The sequence below is a fragment of the Ursus arctos genome, unplaced genomic scaffold (genome assembly GCF_023065955.2).
Source record: "Ursus arctos isolate Adak ecotype North America unplaced genomic scaffold, UrsArc2.0 scaffold_23, whole genome shotgun sequence".
In the NCBI taxonomy this organism is placed as follows: Eukaryota; Metazoa; Chordata; class Mammalia; order Carnivora; family Ursidae; genus Ursus; species Ursus arctos.
In genome coordinates, this window is record NW_026622908.1 from 44333042 (window position 1) to 44351560 (window position 18519).

At 51.7% G+C, this 18519-nt stretch overlaps 1 protein-coding gene across 1 annotated transcript; it reads right to left on the minus strand.

The window, feature by feature from the left end:
* Positions 1–3511: 3511 nt before the first annotated feature.
* Positions 3512–17546, minus strand: LOC125282583 (mas-related G-protein coupled receptor member D-like). Its single transcript, XM_048217673.2, has 2 exons — positions 14928–17546; positions 3512–6684 (listed from the first exon to the last, which is right to left on the minus strand). Exon 2 carries the CDS (start codon positions 6681–6683, stop codon positions 5739–5741), a length of 945 nt encoding a protein of 314 aa, XP_048073630.1. The 5' UTR covers position 6684; positions 14928–17546; the 3' UTR covers positions 3512–5738.
* Between the last annotated feature and the right edge of the window lie 973 nt (positions 17547–18519).

Here is an 18519-nt window from a genome sequence, read left to right on the forward strand (position 1 = left end):
ATGCTCAACGTCACTTGGTATCCGGCAAATACAAATCAAAACCACAATGAGCTACCACCTCACTCCGATGACAATGGCTGAAATTAACAAGTCGGGAAACAGCAGATGTTGGCGAGGATGCGGAGAAAGGGGAGCCCTCCTACACTCTCGGTGGGAATGCAAGCTGCTGCAGCCACTCTGGGAAATAGTATGAAGATTCCTTAAAAAGGTGAAAATAGAGCTACCGTCCGACCCAGCAATTGCACTCCTTCCTGGAAGGGGCCCCTGCACCCCATGTTTAAAGCAGCAGTGGATAAAGATGTTCTACACACACGCACACACACCGACACAGACACACACACACACCGACACACACACACCGACACACACCGGAATATTACCCAGTCATCAATTATCATATGATCTCACTGATTTGTGGAATTTAGGAAACAGAGCAGAGGATCCTAGGGGAAGAGGAAAAAATAAAACAAGACAAAACGAGAGGGAGACAAACCTTAAGAGACTCCCAATCTTAGGAAACAAACTGAAGGTTGCTGGAGGGGAGGGGGGTGGGGGACGGATAACTGGGCGCTGAACAGTAGGGGAGGGTATGTGTTGTAATGAGCACGGGTATTATGTAAGACTGATGAATCACAGACCTTACCCCTGAAACAAATAGTACATCATATGTTAATTAATTGAATTTAAATTAGAAAGATACCTTTGAAAGGGGAAAAGAAGAAGAAGAAGATGAGCCTGTTGAGGTTCTAGGGTTGAGACAGCCATAATCAACTCCACCTGACTTAAGGAAGAAAGGAGAAAACAGAAACAGAAACTCACTGGTTAGACGCATGTCTGGGAACCGCTGAATTATTGGCAGGTGGCAGGCAGGCTGGAAGAGCCTGGGAACCACTCAGGGCGGAAGTGTCCGAGGACGCCTTCTTCCCAGGGTTACTTACCTCAAGACTCAGTCCTGCGGGAGCGAGAGTGTGATGGGCGTCGTGGGGCCACGTGAGTGCCCTGGGACGACCACAGCAAAGACCACAAATCCAAGACTTTAAATGCTAGGAATTCATTTTCTCGTGGTTCTGGAGGCCAGAAGTCCAAAATCAAGGTGTGGTCAGGTTGGTTCCCTCTGGAGGCGCTGGGGAAGAATCGACTGGATGCCTCCCCCTGCTGCCGCTGACCCCCCTGCACCCAGGCATCCCTTGGCGTCTGTGGCTGTGGTCATGTCACCTCTATCTCCACAGTCACCTGGCCTCTGCTCTCTGTGTCTCTCTTGACTCTCACACAACCTTCTTACAAGGACACCAGTGACTGGATTGAGGGCCCACCCCAGTCTGGCATGACCCATCCTACGTAATGACGTCTGCAGACGCCATTTTCACATCAGGTTACGTTTTGACGTTCTGGGCGCACCCAGCTGTTTGGGGTGACACTGTTTAACCCAGTGCAGGCCATGTCTACACCCCTTAGTCGTGTGAGGTAATGGAAAGAAGGGTTTCCAGGCAGGGGCCCCTTTGGTTCCTGGGGCAGAAGATGCCACATTTACCCCACCCCCACCAGGACTGGGAGCCTGGGGCAGCCACTGAGGGAAACAGCGAGCAACTTCCTCAAATAATTAAAAATAGAGCTTCCATAAGGCACAGCAAGGCCACGTCTGGGAACGCACCCAAAGGACAAACAGTATCTGCATCCATGCTCACTGCCACGTTACCCACAGCAGCCGAGACGTGGAGATAGCGCCAGTGTCCGTGGATGGACGAATGGGGGTAAAGTGAGAGGTATATGCATACAGGGGAATATGGTTCAGCCATGAAAAGAAGGCAATCCTGCCGTGTGTGACATGTTGCACCCTGGAAGACATTACGCCAGGTGAAGCAAGTCAGTCACAGAAAGACGAGAGCCGTGTGGTCTCACCGACACGTGGAATCCAAGAATGTTGAACGCGTAGCACCAGAGAGTGGACTGGTGGTAGGTGCGGCTGGGGGAGTCAGAGGGCCCACGCGGCCAGTTGTAAGGTGAGTAAGTTCTGGGAGGGGGTGGATGCCCAGCGTGCTGATAGAGTTAACGGACTGTATCGTGTCCTTGAAGTTGTAAGAGAGTAGCTCTCAAGTGTTGTTACAACACACACACACACACACACGCACGTGTGCCCACACGCGGTAGTTATGGGGAGGTGACAGATGTGTCGACTCGCTTGTGGTAAGCATTTCACGATGTGTGGGACAAGTCACTATGTTGTATGTTCACTAAGGAAGCCGAGGCGGACGCCCTCTAAGAGAAGCCTGGGGGGCTATTCCTACAGAGGACGTTCTGCTTCCTTTCGAAAGGGGAGCGGGTGTTGGACCAGCCCCAGCTACAAGCCGGTCTGCCTGTGCCCTTTTCCCAACTCACACATTTCCAAAACCTCCCTCCCCTCCTGGTGGAGCATTTTGGGTTGTCCAGCTGCTGCGTTTTCCGAGTGTGTCTGAACGCCACTGGGTCCTCTCTGGGGGCTGTGGCAGCTGGAGGGAGGGATGCTCGAGTCCTTCCTTTTGTTTTTGAGGTCTTTTGGGTCCTTCCCACCTCCATGAAGCAGAGGGCGGTGTGTCCTCCGGACCGGTGGCCTGGGAGAGTTTCAGGGTCATGTTAGGTGGCACCCCAGACTCAGGACCACACCCGGCCTCAGGTGTGGGCCAGGGTCTGTTTTCTAGAAACGCGTGCACAGGGACGCCTTCCACTGGGTCTTAAGTGACTTTGTGCCCTCCTCGGTGTAGCGCTCCCCAGAACGCATTCCCATGGAAGTCACTGGATGTTGACTAATAGAATGGAATTCCTGCTTTTCTCTGCAGCCACCTGGCTCAGGTGGGGATCTGATCCAAGCAGGGGTGACCATGTGGGTGGGGGCAGGGGGATTATAGTTTCCTGTAAGGGTAGGAGCTCACCACAGGGTTGGCAGGAGAAGCCCATGGGTGGTTTCAGCAAGTTTGGCTTTTCAGGGCCAAGAACAGCCCTTTGGCTTTTGGAACTCTGTTCCTGTCTCATTTTCAAGGAAGAATGTGCAGCGTCTTGTGAGCACTGCCTGGCTCAAGGTAAGTGTTCGTCAGTGTTTGTCGAATGAATAACAGACCAATGAAGTGAATTCAACAGGTGTCCTCATAGAGCAAATTGCACAAGTCCATTGTGAGTTTCTTTTTTTTTTTCCCCAAATCAGTCTCAGCCCCAGGCTACCAAAGGAAAAAAAAAATTTCTTTCCACAGTGGCATAGAGTCCCTGAATTTCAGTCCTACTCTCAAAACAAGAGATTAGAGATTTGAGTTGTCATTCTGTTGTCGTGAGGCACCCTGGGCTGTCGGGAGCAGCCCCTGCCCTGTGGTCCTGGGGCTCTTCCGGCTCCTCGTGGATGTCTATGGCACTAGCCCTGTGGTCACCCCCCCAGGTCCTGCTGACCGTCCTGGAGTTGGGGAATTCCTCTGTCCTCCATCGAAGGACAGAGTCTATGGGGACCAAAGCTTATCAACAAGAGGAAAATCATAAATACAAAGTTAGATACACCGATGAATATTTATTTAGAACGGGAGAAGAAGTCGCAGCAAGTTGTAGATTTTTAGAAGAGACAAATACCACAAATAATGCAAAATACAGGAAAGTACCTGCAGTATTTTTTGTACCATTCTGGCTGCTCACTGTTTGATAGCTTTCATATGTTAACAGTTTTGAATATTATCCATAAATCGAACCGTGAGATCATGCAATCTTTATTTAGCATGGTTGATCAAAAATTGTGTTTAATTTTTTAAATTCATTTCACAGAGAGAGAGAGACAGCCAGCGAGAGAGGGAACACAAGCAGGGGGACTGGGAGAGGAAGAAGCAGGCTCCCAGTGGAGCAGGGAGCTCGGTGCAGGGCTGGATCCTCACGCCCTGAGCCGAAGGCAGACGCTTAATGACTGAGCCACCAGGCACGCCTCAAAAAATTGTTTTGTATTGTTAATAGTTTAAAGATATTTCTTAGCCTCATATCCCATTTTTAAAAAATATTTATTTGAGAGAGAGCAAGAGAGAGAGCACACAAGCAGTGGGGAGAGTCAGGGGGTGAAGCAGACTCCCCTCTGAGCAGGACTGGATTTCAGGATTCTGGACTCAGACCTGAGCCTAAGGCAGATGCTTAAGTGACTGAGCCACCCAGGCGCCCTTCACAACCCATTCTAGGTAATGACCTACATTATTTAGGGCTGCTATCTACTCTGGGAAGATCTCTATGCAGTTTTTCATACCTGGATAGAAAAGTTTCAAGGTTATGTTCAGTTTTTTTTTTCTTACTATTACAAAAGATTTTATTTTTTTGACAGAGAAAGCGCGTGAACGCAAGCAGGGGGAATGGCAGGCAGAGAGATAGGGAGAAGTGGGCTCCCTGCTGAGCAGAAAGACCAATGTGGGCTTGATCCCAGGACCCTGGGATCGTGACCTGAGCCAAAGGCAGACGGTTAACCGACTGACCCACCCGGGGCCCCATGTCCAGTTTTCTTGTACAGCGATTGATCTGAAATAGTCTTCATATTGATGACGTTCCTTAACTGTTTTGTTGTCACTGGACTTGCCGCCCGGGGTGACTTAGGATTTTAAACTACCTTCCGTGATGTCAAATGGGCACGAAATGTGAATATTTCCCAGTGTGTTATGGGATGTGTCCCTCTTCATTAACTGGGTTATCAGAAATCCAGCAGGCTCTTGATTTCTTCTGTTTGTTGCACGATGATCTCTTCCTCTTGATGAATTACTTCTGGTTAAATTCAGTTCTCATTTTCAAACCAATGGTTCCTAGCTCTGGACCCAGGAGACTGCGGGAAGAAAAGAGAGGTGAGGGGAGTAAGGCGTGCTGACGTATGTCCCAATTTTCCCTCGTTGGGCTCTGGCCCCGGCGGGGAGAAGTGTTTCCAGCAAGTCGAGGAAGGGGCAATCCATCTGGGTGCAGACACTTGCTCCGTCAGCCACACGGGTCTCTGGGACAAAGCTGCCTCCAGGCTGCCCCCGCCTCCCGGGCACAGTCCCATCAAGGTCCGTTGTGCATCTCCAGGATGCCAGGTGGGGGTCTCCTGGTTCCAGGGCAGCCTCCTGAGGAGAGCGAACAGACCCGCCATGGTTGCCGGGTGTGGTGGTGCACGGCGACCCAAGGGGTATGGGCCAGGGGTCAGGTGCTGTCCTGGGCCACGTGGAGGACGAGGCAGTCTCCTGGCTGACGGCCATACAGCCAGTGAGAGTTTGGTCAGTGATGGACACAGTTGGCTGGCCCAGGACTGCAGTCACGAAGGGGGTCAGAGGACACCTGCTGAAAGGCAGACCAGGGGCATCCCCCTGGCGGTCAGCTGATGGCACGTGACCAAGGACCAGCATCAGGCCACAAGGTCACAGGAACCACACCTTGCCTTCTGCACAGAGATGTCCCTGAGGGAGAGAAGGAGGCTGGGAGCAGGTGCTTTCCCATTCAAATGGAAGCAGGCTACCCTCCTGCAGGGACTGGGAAGAGAATCAGCTTTCCACAGGCCAGGCCTCAAAGCCAACGGGAGCCCTCTGATATGCACGAGCAAATTCCATTTTGTCTTCCCAGCTGAGTCCCATCATGAGAACCAGGTAACATGGAGCCATGGGGGTGGGGGGCCCTTTGCCATAGATGAAAGGGACCCTGACAGTGAGAGAGGTAAGCCTTTGGGGCTGTTAGAGCAGGCCAGACAGGCACCGGGCAGGGCGGGCATGCAGATCCGGGGGGTGTCCCAGCTCTCAGGCCCCCAGGTCCTTGGTGCCGGTGGAGGGTGTCTCCCTCCCCTCCCCCTCAGGCTCCTCCCTCAGCGCCCGGTGGAGCACGGCCCCCAGGGGCTCCCACAGGCCCCGTCGACCCTGGCTTCCCACGACGAAGTAGATGACGGGATTGGCACTACTGCTCAGAGCCGAGGAGAGGCATGCCACGTAACGGAATAGAGTCTTCTGCTCCTGGGGCAGGTCCAGCCAGTAGAGGAAGAACCAGCTGATGCCGAGGGGCAGGGCGCAGAGAAGGAACACCACGACGGAGGCCAGGACAACCACGTACAGCCTTGTGGGCCGCCGCCCCCACTGCCGTGAGCTCCTCCGCACACGCACGAAGAGGGTCACGCTGGACAGAACCATCACTGGGGTGAAGATCCCCATAACGAGGAAGCTGAAGATGGAGTCCACCGTTAAACACTGACTTTCCACGCCGAGCCAGAACTCGCTGCAGAAGAGTGCGGCCACCACGCTCATCAGGAGGGACAGCGCCCAGAGCAGGGCACACACCACGGCTGACAGATACTGGGGCTGGTGACACTTGTACCAGATGGGGAAGAGGACAGACAGGCAGCGCTGCGAGCTGATGGCCGTCAGCAGGCTCAGACTCGCGGTGTAGGTGAAGGACCTCACTCTCTCCATCACTTCATAGGCCAGCATGGGCGTTTCTAGATAGAGCGTGACGGCCGTGCAGAGGAGGAAGAGGAAGTCAGCTACGGCCAGGTGGAGGACGTACATGCAGAACGGGGTCCTCTGCCCCCGGCAGCTCAGCAGCCAGATCACCAGGCCATTGCCCATCATGCCGCACACGCAGGTGAACGTGGCAAGGGAGCTCAGCACCTCGGCAGCTGTGTCTGTTGTGTCTGCTGTCGGGCTTTTTTGAGTGGATGTCCGGAACCATCTAGGTATCAGAGTCTTGTTCATCCTGTGGAGGGAAGATAGATCAGCATAAGATTCTGTGTTTCTGGGGCCCTGAGGAAGTTCTGGGGTCCCACACTGCAATCCTCCTGCTTTGGTGCTCTTACCTGGGTTTTGTTTGCAAGAAACATGACCACCAGGCTTGACCCGCTCCCCTTGCTCACAGCCTGCTGACTCTGCCACCCCCACCATGACATACCTGACATTGTTCTAAGTGCCCTTTGTCAAGTTAAGAGGTTCTCTTGTGTTTTATTTTTTTAATCATGAAGAAGTATTGACTCTCATCAAAGGCTTTCTGTACATGTATTCATTGCATCAATTCCGATACTGCTCAAATCCTGTGAATTAACTTTTTAGAATGGCACTGTGGGTGCAAATAGGTTTAACTCCAGCCCTTACTTTGCAGCCCACGATGACCATCAGGGCATTTATTTTTTTATTTTATCAAAGATTTTATTTATTTATTTGACAGAGAGAAAGACAGCCAGCGAGAGAGGGAACACAAGCAGGGGGAGTGGGAGAGGAAGAAGCAGGCTCCCAGCAGAGGATCCTGATGCGGGGCTCGATCCCAGAACTCCGGGATTACGCCCTGAGCCAAAGGCAGATGCTTAAGGTCTGAGCCACCCAGGCGCCCCCATCAGGCCGTTTAAAACCAGATTAACGTGGAAGGAGCCGAGATGCCCTTCAACAGATGACTGGATTAAGAAGTTGTGGTCCATATATACAATGGAATATTACTCAGCTATCAGAAAGAACGAGTTCTCAACATTTGCTACAACATGGACAGCACTGGAGGAGATAATGCTAAGTGAAATAAGTCAAGCAGAGAAAGACAACTATCATATGATTTCTCTCATCTATGGAACATAAGAACTAGGATGATCAGTAGGGGAAGAAAGGGATAAAGAAAGGGGGGGTAATCAGAAGGGGGAATGAAACATGAGAGACTATGGACTATGAGAAACAAACTGAGGACTTCAGAGGGGAGGGGGGTGGGGGAATGGGATAGACCGGTGATGGGTAGTAAGGAGGGCACGTATTGCATGGTGCACTGGGTGTTATACACAACTAATGAATCATCGAGCCTTACATCGGAAACCGGGGATGTACTGTATGGTGACTAACATAATATAATAAAAAATCATTAAAAAAAAAAATAAAAAAAAATAAAACCAGATTAAACACGGATGTGTGTTTCCGTCTCCATCCCCATCCCCGCTGCCGCCATCTGTCCAAGCCTGTCTAACGTATATCCTTGGGCATCTAGCCATGTCTCCAGACAGGTGGGTGCCCAGAAGTGTTTTTAATTTACACAAATGTTGTGGTTTAAAATTGATGCTGTTTTTCTTCACTCAACGTGTGGTTTTTCTTAAAGGATATTTGCAGGTGGCTGTATGGAAAAGTAGTTTGTTGGTCTCAATTTTACAATGTACATAAGTGGTTCTTCAGTCCCAGGATTGTAGAAATGCTGTGTCCAACATCCTCATGCCTTTTCCCATTGGACTCGGCTCAGGATTTTTCTGGGATGTTCCAGGAGTGGGATTGCTGGGTCCTAGGACATGTGCATGCTTAGCTCCGCTAACCCTCATCTGCTTCCCTCCCTGGATGGCTGCGTCAGGCCTCACTTCTGCTGTGGGACAGGAAGGGTCACGTTCCTCATTCCCTCACTGATGATTGCTGTCATGCACTCTCCTCACGTTGGCCAACCTCATGGTTGCAGAGTGGATTGTGCTGATGTTTGAACTTGCATTTCACTGACAGCGAGCTTGATATCAGTTCATTTACCCGCCACCCCCAGGGCTCCCCTTCTTGGACCACCTGCTCACAGTGGCTGCCCCCTTTTCATGTGGGTGTCCTGTCTGTTCCTTCTTGGTTTGCTGGCGCCTGAATCCTTGCAGGTTTTAGACACTGCGGGTGTCATCTCTGCGAGCGCTCGTAAGTACGGTCGCTTTCTCTGTTGTGAACTTGAGTGCACCGATGTGCTCAACTTGGTATAATCAACTCCCACACATTTTCACCCTGAAATGTTGTGGCTTTCGGATCATTTCATGTCCCTGCACGAAAAAGATATCCCCTGTTATTTTCTTCTATTACTTTTATACTTTTTCCCTTCCAGAATTTGGTCTTCAGTCCAGCTGGAACTATTTTTATGTGAGATAAAGACAGGAGACAGCTCGAGTTTTCCAACAATAATGAGCCAGTTTTCCCCATACTGTCTCGCAGTCAGTCTTCCCTGTTGACTTATCAAGTTCCCATTTACATATGGGACTCTTAAAACCCTCTGTTCTGGTTTCTCTGTTGCTACACACTGTTTTCATGTGCGTGTGTATTTAAAATATGTATGTGGTTTTGTGTGAATCTGGTTGTTGTGTGGCTGACAGCCACTCAGTACTTGTTCTGTGCTCCTTTCATGAAGTTTCATCCTTCAGCGAGACCACCGAGCTCTGCCTGGCTTTCCCCACTTCCGTGGCACTGTCCAGAGAGCACTTCCAGGTGGAAAGTCGGGGTGATCACTGGGTTCACCTCGTCTATCTCCCTTCTCTTAGAGCTCACACTCCTGGATGCCTCTTGCCCAATATCTGAACACAGTTGAGTCTTCTCTTTTTTTCAGTTTTCTGGTTGTTGACAGTGTGAGTGCTGGTCCAGTACCAGTACCTCCCTTGTGGCTAGAGACAGAAATGCCTCTAGTGTATTTTCCTCTTGATCATTGCTGGTGTGGAGGAACACTGTTGATTCTTGTAGTTTCTCTTAATCATGAAAATGTCCTGATTTATTTCACCATGCCTATTAGTTTCTCTGGACTATTTTGATTTCCTATGGTGCTATCCTCATGCCTCTAATTTCTTTTTCATGTCCTATAGCACAGCCCAGCACATCTAGTAGTCTGCTGAACAGTGGTTGGAATCAGGCATGTTTATCTTCTCCCTAATGTTAAAGTTTCTCTATTGGATGTGATAGTTACCCTGCGTTCATGGTATTATGTTTTATTAAGGTGGAAAGTTCCCTTTCTGGTTGTCTGAGAGTTTTTATCATAAATGATGGAATTTATAAAAAATTTTTTTCTGTATCTACTTAATCAGTTTCTTTTTTCTCTTTCTTTGTCTATTTATGTGGTGCATATACTGGTAAGTTTTCTGGGTTTTATTCATCCTTATATTTTTGGAATAGACCATTTCTAGTTTGCTGTGGTCAACCCCCCTACCCCCACGCAGTGTCCTGATATTACTTAGAAAATTTTGACCCATGTTCATAAGTGAAATTAGCCCATACTATTCCCCTCTGGTACTATTGTTGTTTGTGTTTTATTTCAAAGCTGTAAGATTACACTGGTTTCATAAAATGACTTGGAGAGATTGCATTTTTTCTCTACCCTCTGGAACAATTTGTAAAATGTGAGGATTATCTTTCTTTGAAGATTTGGCAGAAGGTAAAACCATCTCGTCTGGTAATTTTTATGTGAGCGTTAGTGGACATGCATGGCTTTGTAAAAAGAGAGTTACAACTGCAATTTATTTAATGTTTGAGGTTTATTCAGATTTTGAATCTCTTCTTGAGTTATAGTAAGGGATATTATTTTTCTGGAATATTATTCATGCTTTCTGGTTTCACCTTTATTGGTATAATACTCAAAATACTCTACACAGTATTCTCTTATAATTTTAAAGCCCTAATTCAGTCTGCCGTTTTAAATTTGTGCATTCCGGGATGCCTGGTTGGCTTAATAGGTTAAGCCCTTGCCTTTGACTGAGGTCATGATCCCACATTGGGCTTGAGTCCCATTGGATTCGTTGCTCACAGGGGAGTCTGCTTCTCTCTCTCTCCCTATGCCTGCCTCTCCCCTACTTGTGTGCTTTTTCTCTCTCTCTGAGAACTAACTAACTAAATAAATAATCTTGAAAAAAATAAATATGTGCATTCACTTCTTTTCAAAAAATCAGTTTGCTAGAGGTTTGCTTTTTCGAGTAGTTTTTTTTTTAACCATCCCTGTTGTTTCTTTGATGCCAATGTCATTGATTGTTGCTTTTACTTCATCTGCTTTGTTTGAATTTACCTTGTCTTTTTTCTTTTCTAACGTTTTTATCATGTTATGTTAGTCACCATACAGTACATCATTAGTTATTGATGTCGTGTTCCATGATTCATTGCTTGCGTAGAACACCCAGTGCACCATGCAATTCGTGCCCTCCTTACTACCCATCACAGGGCTAGCCCATCCCCCACCACTCCCCTCTGAAACCATCAGTATGTTTCCCAGAGTCCATAGTCCCTCGTGGCTCATTCCCCCTTCTGTTTACTCCCCCTTCATTCTTCCCTTCCTTTTCCTACTGATCTTCCTGCTACTCCCTATGTTCCACAAACGAGTGAAACCATATGATCATTGTCTCTCTCTGCTTGACTTATTTCACTTGGCATAATCTCCTCCAGTCCCGTCCATGTTGCTGCAAATGTTGGGTAATCGTTCTTTCTGATGGCTGAGTAATGTTCCACTGTGTATATGGACCACATTTTCTTTATCCATTTGTCTGTCGAAGGGCATCTTGGCTACTTCCACAGTTAACCTATTGTGGATATTGCTGCTATGAACATTGGGGTGCATATGGCCCTTCTCTTCACTACGTCTGTATCTTTGAATTTACCTTGTGACGGTTTTTTCAGCTTGTGTTGAACGCTTAGGCAACTGTCAAATGTTCTTTTTCTAACCGGTGTTTGGGGCTGCAGATGTGCTCCTAAGTATTTCTTTAGATGTTTCATGACCTTTGGTTGTAGTGTCTTCATTGCTGTTCATGGCTAAATATTTTAAAACCGAAAACCACTCAAAATATTTAAAATTTAAATTTCAATAAATTAGAATAACGTTTCATAACACACAGATATTTTTATCTGCCACAAATAAGTTTTGTCATTTTCTCTTCCGCTTTTTGAATCTTTGTTAAGTGGGTACAAATCCAAGAGGATCATGGTGTCCCAATCAACTGTCCCTTTTATGTTGTGGCCCTCTTCATTTTTATTTTATTTTTTAATATTTATTTATTTATTTGAGAGAGTGAGTGAGAGAGAGAGAGTGATAGAGCACAAGCTGCTAGGGGGAGAGGCAAACGGAGGGGGAGACGCAGACTCCCCACTGAGCCCGGAGCCCAATCCGGGGCTGGATCGCAGGGCCCTGGGATCATGACCTGAGCCAAAGGCAGACACTTAACTGACTGAGCCACCCAGGGCCCCGGCCTCTTCACTTGCAGCACTTAGATTTGTCAGCAGGCGTGTGGTCCAGGTGCCAGGACCAGATTTCACTGGGGCGGGAGCAGGTGTGTGATGGGGCTCGTGGCTTGGAGAGTTGGCATCACGCAGGTATTTGTAAATTCCGGCTCTACCTGTGGACACTGCAAATCTGGGGCTGCACTTAGTGAAGTCGATGCCCGACTCTGCTCACACACCCTCCCCCCAGAGTCTCAGACGGGGAGAAGCTCCTGTGGCATTCTGTGCAGGAAGCTGCTTCTCTAAGCGGCGGGGACCTCCTGGGCTCTGGGCTCGGGGAGCTCCCTCTGCTCACGCTCCAACTCCAAGGTACTTTCTAGCCCCACAGCCCTTCCGCACCCCAGCCCCACCTAAGACCTGGCCGCTGGGGCCTGTACCCATCTGACGTTCTCTGGGCCATCGGCCGTGCTCTAGTTGCAGGTTCATTTGCAGCACCCGGAGATTTCCCTCCCCACCTCTCCTGGGCCGGGTGGGGGGGATTATGTTTCATGCCGCATTTCTGCGTCCACAGTGGGACTGTGGTACCGTGACCCACACAGCCTCCATAGGTACCCTGCGCTCTCCAAAGTCAGGAGTCCCTCCCTGAGGATCCACAGAGGGTTGAGTACTATTTCTCACTTATGCTATGTGCCAGATACATGCATAGTGCTGTTTGTATGTAGCACACGGGCAGAGAGCAGCATTGTGTACGTACAAAATACACACCCACGCGTGGTAGCACAGGTGCACGTGCACATAGCACAGACACATACAGAAACACAGTACATGTGCTCACACGCACACAGCCTGTGTGCATACAGACACGATGTATGTACGTCACTGGCCAGGACAGACAGCCGATCTTCACAGAACTCACAGTCCAGCCCGGGAAATACACAGTAGACACAATTATCCCCTACCCCCCAGGGGGGTGTGTAACAAGGTGGGAACCAAGACGGTGGGTTGGAAGGTACTGAGGTCGGAGGGCGGCTGGGAGAGGCCAGGTGGAGGCGTCCCTGTGAGGGGGTGGGACCCTGCTCCCCTAGTCCCTCCCCAGCCAGGAACCCTGTACACACCGCCCTCCTCAGTCACTAGTGATTGGTCCCTGCCTGGTGCTGGGCTCATCGAAGCGGAGTCCAGGCAACCCCATGCTATGTAAGGAGTGTGTGGCTCCCAGGGAGGGAGGACTCGGAATGCACCTGTTGTGTGGTCGGGGCGGGATCCACCCCACCTCCGAGTGCATGTAGAGCCCCCCCACCCCAGTCCCTCCTGCTCTGGTCGAGGATCCAGAGGCCCTCAGTGCACCTGTGCTCTTCCCAGCAGTCACTAAATACCCCACTGAGGGGACGGAGGGCCGACCAGGGCAGTGCTATTCTGGGTCCTGGGCTACCAGACCCTCGCGGGGATGCTGCTCTCAGGGAGACAGTGCACAAGCACGAATATGCAGCTTCAGGTGTGGTAACTCGCAGAGGTGCTGATAGCTGCTGGGATAGGAGCTTTAGTAGCCAATGCTCACAGCTGGCAGAGCCGGCGGGAGGGACGGAGCGCCCGGGTAGGAGGGGCGTGTTGTAGGTGCGGTGGCTCCCTAGACCCTTTCAAAGGGGTGGATCTCAGCAGTAGAGACAAAAAATGTTTTGAGGAGGCAGCTGTGGAGGCAGGGATGTGGGTGACCTTTAGAAGGGTGTTGTAACGGGCAGGTTGGTGGGGTGGGTCAAGAAATGGGACCAGGAGGCTGAGGACTGCAGCCATTCAGCAGAGGGAAACCTGAGGGCACAGGGGAAGCCACGTTTGCAGGGGGTCTCCTGTGGTCAGAGGCGGTAGGGCAGGCAGGTGGCTGGCAGCTGAGCATCACCCAGGAGAGACTGAGAAGCAGGGACCCGCCAAGGGTGCAGGACCCCAAGCGGGAAGGTTCCTTCTTTCTGGTGAAAGAAGTGGGTGAGATATTGGGATTGAGGAAACAGAGGAGGGATTTGGGGGTTGGAGGGGGGACCTCCTCCTGACAGCTGTGGATGCAATTGTGTCCCCCTGAAAAGATCTGGTGAAGCCCCAAGCAGTAGTGTGATGCTAAGAGATGGGTCTGTAGGAGGTAATTAAGGTGACGTGAGTTCAGGAGGGTGGGGCTTCATCTGGTAAGATTAGTGTCCTTCTGAGAACACATACTTGGAGCCCCCTCCTCCACAGCTGCCTTCCCTCTTCTGGGCTCGCCCCTGAGCTCTGAGCTTGTTTGGTGTTTCGCTGGGCCTGTGAGCCCCTCAGGCAGACCTGCCTCCGACTTGAGGCCCTCCATGCCCTCCCTGCCCTCCCAGCCTCTGGCCCATGCCTGCTTGCGGCCACGGCTCAGTGCTGACTCGAGGATGGTGATGGTTCAGAACAAAGTATCTGCTGAGTTAGCTTTAGTATTCCTGTCCTCTGAAGCCTTGTTTGAATTTTTGTCTACCCCACTGAAGACTTAGGGAAATGGGTCATTTCGCACTAAATATGCCCATTTCTCCTTGTACTTTGAACATTAAAAAGTCACCTCCTGAGATAGTAAAACGGTGTTACTTTGAAAGACCTGAGGGGCAGAGGACGTAGGTTTTGCTGTGCCCTCCCCCTGTGTCTCACTGTTCACGGTGGGATTACACCCTTGAAGGGTTTTTCTGTGCATTTCCATATAATGCTTTTACAGAAATGAAAACCTATTACCCGTGCTTTTTCCACAACAAACTGTATGTCTTCTTCCATTGTGCTCACCTGACACCTGCAGGGCCCCTGTGTCCTGGCCCTGGCTGTCACCACTGATGGGGGCTCCTCATGTGGACGGCCCCCGGGGCTGATATGAACCCCTTTAAATATGCTTGTGAGCTAGGCTTCAGTAGTCTTTTCTATTTGGAAGATGCCATCTCATGAAGTCGCACTTGCCCTGGCCATCCAGCTGCGCCTGGCAGAATGGGAACTCTCGCCCCGGGCAGTTGCAAGGCATCGCCCGTCACCAGCATGCTCTCCTCCACCCAGAGAGTACAATCGTGAGGCTCTCACCTGCTCTCGGCGCGGTGCTGAGTTCTTCAGGGAAGGTTGCCCAGGTTCTGGTGTGTCGTTCTGATGCCTGGAGGCAGCTCCACGTGGCCCAGGCCCTGGAGCTGCTTCTGCCCCGTCCCTGCTCCTGGCTCTGCGGGGCTGCTCTGAGTTCTCTTTGTCTGGTTTCCACCCTGGCTTCATAGGAGTCCTGTCCCTGGAATGCCCCAGGAACCTTCACTCTGCTCCCTTTGAGATGCTGGAAGGGGAGCTTGAGGCATAAGTACAGGAAGGTCCCCGCCCTATCCACTGGGAGACCTGCAGACAAGCTGGCTAGGGGCTAATGGGCCTGGCTGGATGTAGCCTCTTTGGCTGCCCATTCAGGGTGGGGGATGCCTTTCAGGGAAATGAGAATAATGTTAGGGCCCTGAGGAGGTGTGGGGCTGTTCACACCTCTCCTGTGCCATCTTGGCAATGCTTCCCTTCCTGAAGGCCTTTGGGGACAGCCAAGGAGACCTCAGAACATTAGTAGACCCCATCATCTCGAAGTTAATGTTGGGCTGTGCATGGAATAGGGGCTCTTGTGGGTTTGGGAGAGGCCATTATGTCCACCTGACCCTGTGCATGGAGAGACGCTCTGGCTAATGGACCTGCCCGGGGATCTGCATGCTGAGGGGTGGAAAGGAAGGAGCACGGACTTGGAGTCGAGGACCCCATTTCAAGTCTGAGTTTTGCCGCTTATTAGCTCAGGAACTATGTGGTTTAGGTGACCCCTCTGAGCATCCAAATGTTTACTGAAATTCATGGAATCTCTTCTGGCCTCTCTCAGTAAATTGCATATTCTACCCAAGGCAAGAGACAGGGGATCATCTCGGCCCTGATTGGTGACCTTTCCCCACGTTGGCTGTACACAGTTTCCTGTCCGGTAAGTGAAGAATCACCCTAAAACTGAGTCCCCTCTAGGACAGACTCAGGTGGAGGCCGACCTCATACCGGTGCAGACTGGCGTGCCAGGCGCCCACTGGACTTGGTGGCTGCTCCAGGGCCTGCACACGTTGGCTGTTGGCTGGGGTCTGGCGCTGTGGTGCTAACCCTCGCTGCCACGCCCTGGAGGAGAAGGAGAGCTCGGTGTGGGAGACTTCGGGCCTCAGCTTTGCAAGGAAATGTGAGTGAGGAGAGGAGAGGCATGGATTCCGCTGCTGAAAGTGTCTCCAACGCCCTATGTCAGTAACAGATGACTTAGCACAGAGACTCCATTGTGCTCATGGATGTCCCAGGGGACACGGGCAGTCCCCATTTCACAGGAGCAGCTCTGACTGTCCCAGGCTCTCATTCTGGGCTTGCTGAGCTGGGAGGTGGTGGAGGGCTTACCTCTGGGAGGTAACACTGAGTCCGAAAAGGGCAGGGACACAGACTCGGCCTCAGGCCCAGAGATACAGACAAGCGACCCAGAAAGGCACGAGCTTCCAGAAGTAGGAATTCTCACATTCTTGTACCTTCTGTGCCTAGTACGGGGCCTGGCAGGTCCAGATGCTCACATTTCCTGACTAATCACAGTTGATTGACAGTCTCTGGATCCAGGGGCCCAGGTCCAGCTGTTCCCGGACCCCTTCCACACGTGGACTTCTCGGTGACACGAGCCAGCCCTGTTACAGTGTGACTTCTTGTGTGTACGTGTGTGCGCGAGTTGGTGCGTGTGCGTGCGTGTGTTAGTACGTGTGGGTGCCTACGTGCGAGCGTTTGTTAGTGTGTACTTGCTGGCTGGTCACGTGCGCACGTGAGATCGTGCTCGTCCGTGCGTGAGTTCCTGCGTGCGCCTGCGTGGTACGTGCATGAGTTTTGCGCGTGTGCGCTTCCGTGGGGATTCCGCCACCTGCAGCCCGGAAGCCTAACCACAGGGGCGCCTGGTCCCCGGAAGAGAGGAGTAGGGAACGCTGCGCGCACGCGTGCGCCTGCTGGGTCCGGGTGGGGACTCGGCGAGGACCGGCCGACCCCACTCGCCGCCTCAGGCCGCGGGCGTCAGGAGGCAGGTCGGCTCTGCTTGCGCTCCCACGGCTCAGGGCGGTGTTGGCAGGATTGGGCTCCTCCAGACCGCGGCCCGAGGGCTTGCGTTCCCTGCAGGCTGTGGCCAGAAGCCGCCCTCAGCTCCTTGCCCTCGGGGCGGCTCTGGATTGGCATCTCAGCGTGGCAGCTGGTTCAGGAAAGCCCGCGAGCGGGACCGTCGGTGGCACTGTGGAATCCCGGTCTCGTGCAGCCTCAGTGCTTCTCCTTTCTGTGGGTAGAAGCCCGCGTCCTGGTCCAGGCCAGCCTGCGGTCCGGGACTAGGCAGGCGGCTGTGATCGCCGGGAGGTGGAGGCCGGGGCAGCGTCTTGGGTTCCGGCTGCCAGGTGGACCGGCTGAGCCACACCCGCCGTGCACAGCTGGTCCTCGCCGCCTCCCGCCCAGGATGGAAGATGCCGTGGGCCGCGTCCAAGTGCTTGCCGTGCTCTCCTTTCCCACGCGGGATTTTTACGGAACCACGATTATTCCACTGTGAATGGTGAGTCTTGACAGCGGCCATCCCTGGTCATAGGGAACCGGTTCTGGGCGACGTATCTCTGGGTCGGATGGACGGAGATGCGAGCAGCCCACGGGTCCTGGGCTCAGTCCTGTGGGGGAGAGGAGAGTGTGTAATACAAGTACCCGTTCAGGTGGGAGCATTGAGAATTGTCCGTGGGAAAGAGGTGCGTGTGCTGGAAATGGCTTGTGGCGCTTCCCTGGTAGGTGAAGCTGTGAACTTGCTGCAACACCCACCCCCTCCCCACCCCCAGGCCAAACTGGATTAGACTGGGTTTCTGCTGCTTGTCCCTCAGAGTCCTGGCTGACATGGTGTAGGAATGGGCCCAGGAAGCTGTCTGTCCTGCGTAACCTGGAGTGGCTGAAGCCGAGAGGAGTGGTCTCCAAGGCTGCAGGCAGGGCTGGGGGTGAGGTCCTGGGTGCTCTGGGGGGGAGGGGCACTACGAAATTCTTGTGTGGGGGGGTGATAGAATTCTTCTTTGGGGGAGGACGCCGACATTCCACGTACTGGTTTGGTGAGGACGTGAGCATACCTACATGTGTCTCAGATTGTCCACTGTACCTTAAACGGGTTCACTGCATTGTACCTAAATCAGACCACGATTAAGTCAATCATAAATATTTTTTTTTCTTTTCTTTGTTTTTTTTTTTTTTTTTTTTTTCCCAAAATCTGCCCGAGTAGGTGAGCCTTCTTCCAAATTGCCAGGAAACTTGGTGCTGGCATTCTGACTCACTGGAGCAGAGTTTTCCATGAACTTTCATTCTGTTAACTGTGTCCTGTTGTCTGCAGCCCCCACTGGCTTCAGATACAGGATTTCCGTGCTCGGATTCAGAGTTGCCCCGATTTGGTGGTGGGTGGGTGGGGGTTATTTCTGCGATGATTTTTCATAGCCCCCCGGTCTTTTCACCCCCGTGTTTAAGGACACATTTCCTTGGTCTGGGCTGGGCTTCTTCCCGTCTTGGGAGAGGCTGGACCATAAATGGACCCATCCCTTCGTCCCACCTTCTAGATGGATCCCGTGGCTCCTGGGAAAGATGGAGCGTCTTGGTGGAGGATTCT

Coding starts and splice junctions, on each gene's coding strand:
- LOC125282583 (XM_048217673.2), bottom strand. CDS start 6,683: ATGAACAAGACTCTGATACCTAGATGGTTCCGGACATCCACTCAAAAA.